This window comes from Pituophis catenifer, unplaced genomic scaffold (genome assembly GCF_029215685.1).
Source record: "Pituophis catenifer annectens isolate HBS135680 unplaced genomic scaffold, rPitCat1.0.hap2 SCAF_109, whole genome shotgun sequence".
Lineage (NCBI taxonomy): Eukaryota > Metazoa > Chordata > Lepidosauria > Squamata > Colubridae > Pituophis > Pituophis catenifer.
Window position 1 is genome coordinate 9397 of NW_027256989.1, and position 12389 is coordinate 21785.

Here is a 12389-nt window from a genome sequence, read left to right on the forward strand (position 1 = left end):
TCAACAGGGAAGCCAAATTCATTTAACGACCGTGTTCCCCCAATTTAACAACTGCAGCGATTCACTGAACAGCTGTGTGGCAAGGAAGGTCATAAAACACTTAACAACTTGTCTCACTTCAGCAACATAAAATTTTGGGCTCAATTGTGGCAATAATCCGAGCGCGTAAAAAATTACTTGTCCACCCGCCCAGAGTCAACTTAAAATAAGATCGAGATCTGATCATCCATTTGAATTTTATTAATTTTTTTTTGCTCTGTCCCCCTAGATAGAAAGCCTAACTGGCAAAACTCAATTTTGCAAGGCTTGAATTGCAAAGGCTGGCTTTGCAAACGCTTCACTTGGACGCGGGCACTGCCAATGCCCCGGTTGGCAATCCTGAATGATAACGAGCAACTGATTTGCAATCTTGAACCACTGATGCTCGGCTTTGCGATTAAGACTTAGAATAACTTTTATTGCCACTTTTGAATGCATCCTAATCTGCATGCATTAAAATGGAAGCTCCTTGCACCCAACCTCTCCAAAGGCTCTCCGCCTCCAGGACACAGTACATAAAGCAAAAAATGCAAAATTATGCATCTACCCACATATATGCGTGATGAATCACCCAAATGCTCTATTTGCAATGATGAATTTCAAGACTGGCTCTGCAAAATATAAACTAATATATAAACCCTATATATATATATATATATATATATATATATACACACACACACACACACACACACACACACACACACACACACACACACACATATGTATATGTATAATATTGTTGTGGAATGATAAGGCCAAACAACATTCCTGGGTCAGCCAGAGACAATTTTATTGTGCAAGGTTCAGAGCCAGTTTTGTACCTGAAGCTTTGAACAAGGAGAGAACTCTGATACAACGGTTTTATACATTTCTAAGACAAAGGATTCAGTGAGATCATACATTTTCCATATATGGTTAACATGAGATCATACATCCGATTTTCCCTATACGGTTACACACATTGGATAATATGTTCATCTAATTACTAAAACCATTAATCTTAGTTTATCAAATTATCTTAGCCACACAACTTTTCTTAAGTGCTCGGAGTTGCTAATGGGAGATTTACTACTGCCCTCGGGTAAATTTATTGGATTAAGTAACTCTTTGTAACATATAGGTCTTTGTGTCATTCACAGCAAGGTCACTCAGATGTTTTCCATATGGCGGTCCTTTCTTGACATCTAGGACTCATCAGAAGATATATTACCACTTAATGAGGTTTAACTGTTTGTTAATGTAATCTCCAACAAGCACTTTCCTCTCTTATAATAATGTGAATAGAGAGGGTCCTCCAGAGCCCATACATCTGACTCTGTATGATTCCTTTCTTTTATCCACATTATTTCTTTTATCTACATTAATATAAACTTACCTTTGCAATTGCAAACATTAAGCAGTGATGATCAACCGAGGCTTACACGATGCCTGTCCTTAGAATCGCTCCCCCCATTCAAAAAAAATAAAAATAAAATATTATTATTATTATTATTATTAATTCCCCAAGAGAGAGTTCAGCATGCAAGATTCCCGGCTTCCTTCTCCATTGCAAACATGCTGCTTTGCTGAACTTCCGGCTCTGTTTATGCCACTTCCTCCTCCCAAAGCTCAGGAAGCATAGAGGAGGAGAGGCAAGAGCGTCCCTTTACCCCCCTCCCCGCCTATCTTTTTTTTTTTTTCCTCTGACTGAGTTTCCGGTTTTTTAAAGAAGTAGCTTCCGGTTTTTTTTTTAAGAAGTAACCCTTTCAGGCTTGGTGTATGGGTGGGTGGCGATGAACCGTTCATGAGCCCCGGCTTCTAAAAATAGAGGGCAAAATTTTAGACTCTAGGCCTCGATTTGGGGGAATAAAAATAATAATAAAAAAAAGGCTGCTGTGTAGACGTCAGTTTATGAAAAGGCCTTGTCTAGACTTTTTCATACATCTATGGATTTTGTGTGAGGGGGAAAAAAAAAGACAATCCCGGAAGTTGGCGTTTTAACCCCCTCCTCCTCTTTAGATTTCCTAGCTCTACGCCCTTCTATCCAAGTCGATTAAAGGGAAAAAAGGCGGGGTTAAAGCAAGGCGGCCAATCCCACGCCTGGGGGTGGGGAGGGAGAAGCGGGGCGGAAGCCGTGCCGTGGGCGGGGCCTGCCGCACCGGAAGGAGCGCTGAAGAAGGGGCCGGGCCCTGTTGCCGGCGGGAGAGAAAGTGTGGCGACGACGGCCGAGCCTGCGGGCGGTCCCATGGCAGCGGGGTTGGGCCGGCGGCTGCCCACGCGAGGACCCGGTGGGAGAGGTGAGGCAAGGGGTGGGTGGGCAAAAAAACACCTGAGGGGAGGGGGCTTCCTCGCTTCCCCCTCCCCCCAAATGAGGGTCTTTCCCCCCCTCCTTTTTTACCTCAGAGAAGCTTTCCCCTCATGGAGGTTATTCCACACACACACCTCAAACCCGGGTTAACCCCCTCCCCACGAGGCTGCATTCACGTGTCTTCATAGAGAATGGGTTGAGGGGGGGAGGCAAGAAAGAGGGGGAAGAAAACTCCCCCCCCTCAGTTTGGTTTGCCCCCCCCAGAGGGAGGGAGGGAGGGGGGGAGGCTGTCTTGGGAGTGGAAACACCCCTCCCCCCACTTTGTCCCCCCACTCCTCTTATTCAGGGCTCCCTTTGCACCCCCATTGAGGCCAAGCTCTCCCCCCCACTCCTTTTTTTTTTTTTTTGCAGGAAAGGGATGGGGAATGTATGTGTCAAGTGCAGGAAAAATATTATTATTTATTTTATTCATTAAAAACTCAGTCAACTGAACATTTTAAAATGTTACTTATTATTATTATTATTATCTCTTTTCTTCATTAAACATGAAACTCAGTCAATTGAACATTCAAAAATGTTATTTATTATTATTATTATTATCATCTCTTTTCATTAAACATGAAACTCAGTAACTGAACATTTAAAAACGTTATTTATTATTATTATTATTATCTCTTTTCATTAAACATGAAACAGTCAACTGAACATTTAAAAATGTTATTACTATTATTATTCTTTTATTCATTAAACATGAAACTCAGTCAACTGAACATTTAAAAATGTTATTATTATTACTATTATTATTTTATTCATTAAACATGAAACTCAGTCAACTGAACATTTAAAAATGTTATTTATTATTATTATCTCTTCATTAAACATGAAACTCAGTCAACTGAACATTCAAAAATATTATTTATTATTATTCTTTTATTCATTAAACATGAAACTCAGTCAACTGAACATTTAAAAATGTTATTATTATTATTCTTTTATTCATTAAACATGAAACTCAGTCAACTGAACATTCAAAAATGTTATTTTTTTATTATTATTATTATTATCTCTTTTATTCATTAAACATGAAACTCAGTCAACTGAACATTCAAAAATGCATCACAAGTACCATTGACTGGTGCTAATGGTTGATACGGGCTGCTGCCAGCGTCCTAGGGATCAACCAAGTATCTTTTTAAAATATTATTATAGCCTTTATTGTCATTGTACATCATGTATATAACGAAATTGGTTTAGTCTCTACTGGTGCAACTACTCCAAAATAGACTCTGTGGAAGTTGTGTTCCCCCCCCCCCTTGGCAGGAAACAGATGAGGAGGAGGAGTTCAAGTTCAAAGGCACGCCAGGGAGTCCCTAAAGGCAACACACACACACACACACACACACACGAATCTGTTCCCCACTCACCCACCCTCTTTGCAGGAAAGGAAAGAAAGGGAGAAGAGGATTGAAGGTATAGAAAAGAGCTCCTTTGAAAGCACCCATGGAGTTCCATGACTTTTCCCCCTTTTGCAAGGAAGGGCTCTTAAGGCAGAGGCAAATGGGAGTCTCACTACCTTCCCTCTCTCTCTTTTCTCTCTCCCTCCTCTCTTCTCTATCCTTCCTCTCTTTCTCCCCCCTCGCTCTTCTCTCTCCCTTTCCTCTCTCTTTTTCCTCCCTCGTTTCTCTCTCTCTCCCCCCTCTCCCTTTTCTCTCTCCCCCGTCTCTTCTCTCTCCTTCCTCTTTTTCTCTCTTCTTTCTCCCTTTCCTCTTTCTCTCCTCTTTCCCTTCCTCTTCTCTTTCTCTTTCTCTCTCTCTCTCTCTCTCTCCAATTATTAAGGCCAGCTGTGTCCAATCTAAACCTCTTGCCTAGTACTACCTAAGTAGGCTATCTCATCACCTTGACCTTGCAGAATCCAAAATTCCCACAGCAGGCGCTGCAGTGTCCCCCTTAGAGCTGAATTTTCCCCTCACCAAGTGCTGAAATGGCAGCACTCCTCTGTGTGTGTATATATATCTCCAAACTTGTTTATGGAGAGAAATACACTAATCTCTTTCTCTCTCATAAACATACCCACGTGTGCACACACTGCCCCCTCTGTCATAGAGGGTAAAGAAAACAAATGAGAGATAATACGAATTTAGATCTGTACAAGGAAGGAAACGTGAAGGATCCCCAAGAGAGAAACTTACGTAAGTTTTGATTTGGGCCGGTTATTTTTGCTAGATTTCTTTTTCACCCGAATGAACTGGAGCTGCTAAATTCAATTAATCCTTAACTTCACGGCCACAATTTGAGCCCAAAATTTCTGTTGCTAAGCGAGACATTTGTTAAGTGAGTTTTGCCCCATTTTACAACTTTTGTTGTTGTTGTTGTTGCCACAATTGTTAAGTTGAATGGCTGCAGGTGTTAAGTTAGTAACAAAGTTGTGAAGTGAATCTGGCTTCCCCATTGAGTTTGCTTGTCAGAAGGTCTCAAAAGGGGCTCATGTGACCGACAGGACACTGCAACCGTCATAAATACGGGTTGCCAAGTGTCCAAATGTTGATCACGGGACTATGGGCATGCTGCATTGGACTGGATTTTTCAATCCAAATCGAATGTACAATTTGTTTTTCGTGTCGGATGTCACGATTTGTGAATTAGTTTGTGGCTTAGCGTGACGCATGAACGTTTGTGGTTTTGTGGCTTCTATTGAGAAAGGAATCCGAAAGCAATAAAAGGTGAAATGTATTGTTAATAAAATAAGGCAACTGTTCAGCAACTGCGATAGATTTCAGAATGGATTTGTGCAGTATTATTTCATTGTCAAAAGTTTCTGTCAGTTTGCCAAGCGGGTGGGGGGAGAAAATAGGTTCTTCCTCTTTTCTCTGCCCTTGAAGGAGACAAGCGCAGACATATTTAGGAGTTTCTGGAGAATTTGAAGCCTATAATGTGGAAGTACATTTTGATCCTCCCGCAAATAACTTCCATTCTCCAATCTTGAACTTTATTCCTGAAATGTAGAATCTTGTTCAGTTGCTGTTTTTAAAAGTAGCTTTCTCCCTCCGCTGTCTCTTGACGCTCAGCTCTGTTTGGTTGTTGTTAACAGATTAACAGAGTTGGAAGGGACCTTGTAGGTTATCTAGTCCAACCCCCTGCCCAAGCAGGAGACCCTACACAAGTGAGGGCTAACCTTGCCGTCGCGTGCCAAAAGCGTGGGAGCGTGGGGGGGGGGGGGGTCACACACTTCCCTTGCTTTTGGCACACAATGGCACAGTGGGCCCCGTAGGCCCATTTTTCTCCCTCCCCAGGCTCCAGGGTCTTTCTTGGAGCCTAGGGAAGGCAAAAACAGCCTTCCTCACTACCCTGGAGGCCGGAAACAGCCTGTTTGCTGACTTCCAGTGGGCCCAGAAGACCCAAAAATCAGCTGGCTGGCACGCACATGCGCGCTGCAGCTGAGCTAGTACAATTGTGTGCCCACCAATATGGCTCCATGGGCCACCTGTGGCACGCATGCCACAGGTTCACCATCACGGCCATCATTTCTGCTAGATAGTGTGAATTGCCATCCGTGCTTTATATAGAACAGACTGAATTAAGGGCAAAAATTCTGCAGCCCGGAGCAAAAATCTCTCTGTGGTCTGCTTTTCTTTAGCCGCAGGAATTTCTGTTTGTTCCTGGTAATGACTCCTTTCCTTAGCATTTCCCACCAGGGCTGGATTGTCACCGATTCTACTGTTTTTCTCTCTGTGCTGCACCTTCCAGTCCTTCACGGAATAGAAAATGAGACTCCCTTAGGGAATTTTAATTCTTTTTTTCCTTCCTGGTCAATTGTTGAATCAAAATGCACACTGGCTATAAATCTTGTCCGCCTTAAGGAAAGTTTCTTTGTCATGGGGCAAATATTGCATCATTTCAGACTAGCCTAGACTGGTAATGATTACTGTAATCTCCTACAAGCCATCAATGCGAGGGGCTCCTTTGCCACGTGACGGTGTGAACTGGACAAGCTGCGATGCCTCGCAAACCCCAAAGACTTGCTTTAATTATTTTTGTCTGCACTGTTGTTACGGGCTGGCATCTGGGGAGAGCGACCGCGGGGGGGGGGGGTTGTGTTTTCTGCACAAATCGCATTTCAAGGTATGGGGGCTTGCGTTGACACCCCAGAAGCCTCTACTGCGTTGAAACTATCAAGGGACCATGGGTAGCTTGCAACAGTAGGAAAACATAGTATAAAACAATAAGAACATTAAAACATTTGGCATTAATACATTAAAGTCAACCTAGAACTAGATAAAAAAGGGACCAAGGCTTAAAAATGGGACACAGGTAGCATCTATAGAGGTGTGTAATGGCTGATCTCCCAAAGTTAATGCGCCCAATCATAGCTAAACGTTTCAGTGCCATCCAGTAACCAACTTCCCGATGGGGTCCTTGGTAGTCTCTGAGCTTGGTTGTTTTCTTGCAGACATTTCATTACCCAACTAGGTAACGTCATCAGTGCTATCTAATGAGACGTCGGCAAGAAAACAACCAAGCTCTGAGAGAACCAAGGAGCCCACAGCCCTCCTCCTCCTCCTCTCTACAAACCCCACTCTCTTCTAGCACTGATGATGTTCCCTAGTTGGGTCATGAAACGTCTGCAAGGAAACCACCAAGTTCACAGAGCATCAAGGAACCCACAGCCCTCCTCCTCCTCCTCCTCCTCCTCCTCCTCTCTACAAACCCCACTCCCTTCTAGCACTGATGATGTTCCCTAGTTGGGTCATGAAACATCTGCAAGAAAGCACCCAACCTCAGAGAGCACCAGATTTAAACCCTGAGCTACAAATCTACTTCCACCAGAACCATCTCTTCCTTTTTCCTCCTCCCTGTAGAATGAGTACATGTTGCTGGTGTACGCCAGGTGGTCCCACCACCGTCAAGCTGCTAGCGAATTACGCCTCTGCTGCCCTGTCTCCGAATGATGTTTCTGCAGCCAATGATGACCTCTGTTACTGCCTGGAATGCGTGGAGGAGTACCACAAAGCGAGAGATGAGGTCCCATCTTTGCACCAGGTATTCTAATCCCGGGCATCAGTCCACTCGAGTGAGGTTGGCATTTTGCCGATTCTTATCATCGTTGTCGTGGTTCTGGCCTTTCAGAAATAAGTAGTTTTTTTCTTTTTTAAAAAGAAAAATAACACACCATACTTTGAAAAAAATGTGTTTTTTTTTTTTTTGAACTGATGATTAATGAACAGATTTTAATCTTGGTACTTAATCTTGTATCTGGGCAAGGCTCAGACAGTTGCTTAGTTGCTTTCACTTCGATACTTCCGTTTATTTATCCTTGGTTTAAAGTTTGGAGTGGATTTTTTTTTTTAAAAAAAACATTGTGTCCGTTTTAAGTAATACATTTTCAAAAACGTCTGTAAAGTCCTTTCTGGTCCTCCCCCCCCTTCTTTAATCTCTGCCAGAGGGATGACTTGTATAGAGAACTTCCATCACTGGGTGGTTAGATATGTATCAAATTGTTTTACAAAAGACAATAAATAATTGTACTTACATTATCATATCAAGATGGTAATTGTAATGATAACGTTGATGATGATTACTTTGATCTTAAGTGGTTATTATCAGCTCCCCAGTTAGTTTGTATTTAGAGAAGTTGGCCACAGTGTTTCTAGTCTAACGAAGAGAAGGACTAGGGGTGACATGATAGCAGTCTTCCAGTATTTGTCAGATTGTCACAGAGAAGAGGGGGCCAACCTATTCTCCAAAATACCTGAAGGCAGGACAAGAAGAAATGAATGGAAGCTCCTCAGAAGAGGACTTAGAACTCAAGAGAAATTTTCTGACGTTGAGGACAATTAACCAGTGGAATGGCTTGCCTCCAGAATACAATATAGAATAACAGAGTTGGAAGGGACCTTGGAGGTCTTCTAGTCCAACCCCCTGCTTAGGCAGGAAACCCTACACCACTTCAAACAAATGGTTGTCCAACCTCTTCTTAAAAACTTCCAGTGTTGGAGCATTCACAACTTCTGGAGGCAAGTTTTTTCCACTGATTAATTGTTCTAACTGTCAGGAAACTTCTCCTTAGTTCTAAGTTGCTTCTCTCCTTGATTAATTTCCACCCGTTGCTTCTTCTCCTACCCTCAAGTGCTTTGGAGAATAGCTTCTTTCCCTCTTCTTTGTGGCAGCCCCTGAGATATTGGAAGACTGCTATCATGTCTCCCCTGGTCCTTCTCTTCACTAGACTAGACAAACCCAGTTCCTGCAACCGTTCTTCATGTATTTTAGCCTCCAGGCCCCTAATCCTCTTTGTTGCTCTTCTCTGCACTCTTTCTAGAGTCTCCACATCTTTTTTACATCATGGCGACCAAAACTGGATGCAGGATTCCAAGTGTGGCCTTACCAAGGCCTTATAAAATGGTATTAACCATTCACATGTTAATACCACTTTATAAGGCCTCTGTTGATGCAGCCTAGAACTGCGTTGGCTTTTTTGGCAGCTGCTGCACACTGCTGGCTCATATTTAAATGGTTGTCCACTAGGACTCCAAGATCCCTCTCCCAGTTACTACTATTGAGCAAGGTACCACGTATACGGTACCTGTACATTTTGTTTTTCTTCCCTAAATATGTAGAACCTTCCTTTTTTCACTGTTGAATTTCATTTTGTTAGATAGCGCCCAATGTTCAAGTCTGTCAAGATCCTTCTGTGTCTTGAGCCTATCTTCTGGAGTGCTGGCTATTCCTGTCAGTTTGGTGTCATCTGCAAATTTGATGAGTTCACCATCTATCCCCTCGTCCAAGTCATTGATGAAGATCAGTAACAGAGCCTTGGGGTACTGCACTGCATACTTCCCTCCATGTAGATGCAGTTCCATTGAGGACTACACGTTGACTGCAGTTGGTCAGCCAGTTACGAATCCATCTGGTGGTGATGCTGTCTAACCCACATTTTTCTACTTTTTATCTAGTAGTAGGTTATGGTCTACTTTATCAAATGCTTTACTGAAGTCCAAGTATATTATAAACATAACATACCAAGTAAATTATAAACATAATTTACACCCAGAAGTTATGGGTGCTCGATCCCTGGAGGTTTCTAAGAAGAGAGTGGACAGCCACTTGTCTGGGATGGAATAGGGTCTCTTGGTTGGACTAGAAGACCTCCAAGGTCCCTTCCAGAGCTATGAACCTATGTTCTATCCGCTCTTCTGTTTTTAAAATATATTTATTGCAAATGTTCCTATAATAAAAGTTAAACTGAAGCTAAGAAACAGAAATCATTGATTTCTGACCTCCCTTTCAACTGATAATTAGATTCATACCGTTCCTCCTACCTCTTCAATATTTTGCAAATCCCTTGGCCCAATCCACATCTTTCTTAATCTTCAGATCCTTAAACCGGTTATTATTTTTCTTGTTTCAGCAAAAAAAAAAAAAAAAAGGCTCCTCCTCAAATTGCCCTTTGCATTTCCAACTGCAGATCCTGTGGGATTGGGAAGTTTCCCGCCTCGTTAACCACTTTGAGAAGTCCATGCGGGAGGAGGACGAAAACGACCTCTACTTGGTGGAGGAAGACCGAGTCACTCCCTTGACTTCCTGTTACACGTTTGAGAAACGTCTCCGGGTGCCTTTGCTGGAAGTCCTGAAGTATCCCTACCTGCTACTTCATGAACACCTCAGTGAGTTTTGAAGGGAGGCTCTTGACCCAGCTGATGGGCAGAGATCACCACCATCTGCTCGAGACGAGATTTATTGGGTCCTTGGTGCTCTCTGAGCTTGGTTGTCCTCTTGCAGACGTTTCATGACCCAACTAACTAACATCATCAGTGCTAGAAGGGAGTTGGGTTTAGAGGAGGAGGAGGACTGTGGGGTCCTTAGTGCACTGATTATGTTACCTAGTCTGCTAAAAAACAATCAAGCTCAAAGGTATTATAATGCAGCCTGGTGAAACAAGACAAGGGAATGCCAAATCTTTTAATTATTATTTTTCCCCCCCAAATCACTTTAAGGTCCAAAGACTCTACCTGTCATTTCCTAGGCATTCTTTGTCTTACCTTCTCAGACCTGTCCAATTTATATCTTGACAGCTTATATCTGTTGTCAAACATCTCTGCATTTGGGCAGAAGTTTTGAGAACGTGACTTGGCTCCCAAAAAAATAGTAATAATTTTTTCCCCCTTTTGCTGTTTTTATCTAAGTCAGGGCTCTCCAAACTTGACATCTTTTAAGACTTGTGGACTTCAACTCCCAGAATTCCTCAACCAGTAAGAATCAAGTTTGTCTAAGGCTTTTCTTCTTAGCTTCCCAAGTCGTTGGATCCAGGGGGGGATTTCTTTCCTGAATCCAGCGCCAAAGATCGATGTTTGCACCTGGACATTGTGGGTTCCTATTTTGCCAGCTCCCTACCATTATATCTGTAGATGTTAAATAAAACTTTTTTTCAACGTTCCTGCTTCACAGCATCCCTTCAGCGTTCTAATCACCCTTTAGATAAACTCACCTTGTGTTTTGTTCACAGCCGGCATAAAAATAGAGCTTGCAAAATTGCCGTGACTTCCTTCAGCCAAGTAGACAAGGAGGTGTGAAAATGACAGATAATATTTTCCCCTCCGCAGCACTTTCAGCAATCCCATCAATTGAAACTGCAAATTTTTCAAAAACCTTTATTTGGGGGGGGGGGGGAGGGTGCTGAAAAAAGATGCTTTTCTGTCTTTTGAAAAAGCAAAGATCTAGGAGCAGGTCGCAGCTTTGACCTTGGAAGGCCGAAGATGAATAAAAAAACCAGTGCTTTATGCTGCAGAAATAGCATTTCCCCACCCAACCCCACCCCGGCCCGAAGGTGGCTTTGATCTCTGAAGGATGTATAACATCTTGATTTTTTGTGGCATGCCTGCCTGACTTTGCGGTTTCCTCTCTCGCTTGCAGGCGAGTTGTGCGTAGATGCTCTCTGCAAAATGGAGGAAATGAACTACTCCTACCAAGTAGTTGGCAAACATCCCGGTATCTATTTACTCATGGTGCACCCCAATGAAACGGTGAGTCGCTCCGGTTTGTTTCCTTTCTTTCTCTGCTGACGTTTGTCGTCTCCAGAGGCTAAGTTCTTTGCATTTCCTGGTACCCAGCGAGATCTTAGTGTGGTAAACCTCTTCCTCCCTATTTAAATATTTTAAATTTTAAAGCCCTTATTGTTGAACAGAATAACACAATAGCAGAGTTGGAAGGGATGTGTTTTATGCTGCATTTTATTCAGTGTGCAATAAACCGCAGAATCACCTTGTCAGTTCCATTTGATTAATAAATAAAATAAATTTGGGCGCACACGTAGTGCTTGACTTAAAACCCATCCCTTTAATGACTAGTTCAGTTACAATGGAGCCAAAAACAGCGACTTAAAATCAGACCTCGCACTTAAAACATCCATTGCAGCATCCCCAAAGTCACATGATCGGAATTCATATACATACATATATATGTATGTGTATATATATATATATAAAAATAAATATGTAATCTGAAGGGGGGGTGCTTCAAATCCCTAGATCCGCCGGTGGGCCATCCTGACCGCGAGGAACCTGGGCAAAGTCGACCGAGACGATTATTACGACATCCAAGAAGTGCTGATCTGTTTGTTCAAAGTGGTAGAACTGGGCCTCTTCGAAAACCCGGATATCTACAGCTCATCGGGGGTTGAGAAAACTAGGCTGGTCTTGTTGCCTCCCCATCTGTACGACACCAGCAATTACAAGAACTATTGGCTGGGTAAGGAGAGAGAATGGCGGGATTATTATGAGAATTTGGCTTTAGCCTCTTTCTTTCTTTCTCCCTCCCTCCCTCCCTCCCCCCTCCCCTTTCTTTCTTTCTTTTCCTTCCTTCCTTCCTTCCTTCTTTCTCTCTCTCCCGCCTTCCTTCTTCCTCCCTCCCTCCCCTCCTTCCTCTTTCTTTCTTTCTTTCTTTCTTTCTTTCTTTCTTTCTTTCTTTCTTTCTTTCTTTCTTTCTTTTTTTTCCTTCCTTCCTTCCTTCCTTCCTCTTTCTTCTTCCCTCCCTCCTTTCTTTCTCTCTCTTTCCCTCCCTCCCTCCTTCC

At 42.8% G+C, this 12389-nt stretch overlaps 1 protein-coding gene across 1 annotated transcript in view; it reads left to right on the forward strand.

Annotated features, from left to right (window-relative positions):
• Positions 1–2269: 2269 nt before the first annotated feature.
• SETX (senataxin) overlaps positions 2270–12389 on the forward strand; it is a 38622-nt gene continuing 28502 nt past the window's right edge. The window contains exons 1-5 of the mRNA XM_070956598.1: positions 2270–2318; positions 7186–7366; positions 9789–9987; positions 11234–11343; positions 11848–12067. Coding sequence (XP_070812699.1) covers positions 7187–7366; positions 9789–9987; positions 11234–11343; positions 11848–12067 — 709 coding nt within the window. The 5' untranslated portion in view covers positions 2270–2318; position 7186. The remainder of the gene's footprint in view (positions 2319–7185; positions 7367–9788; positions 9988–11233; positions 11344–11847; positions 12068–12389) is intronic.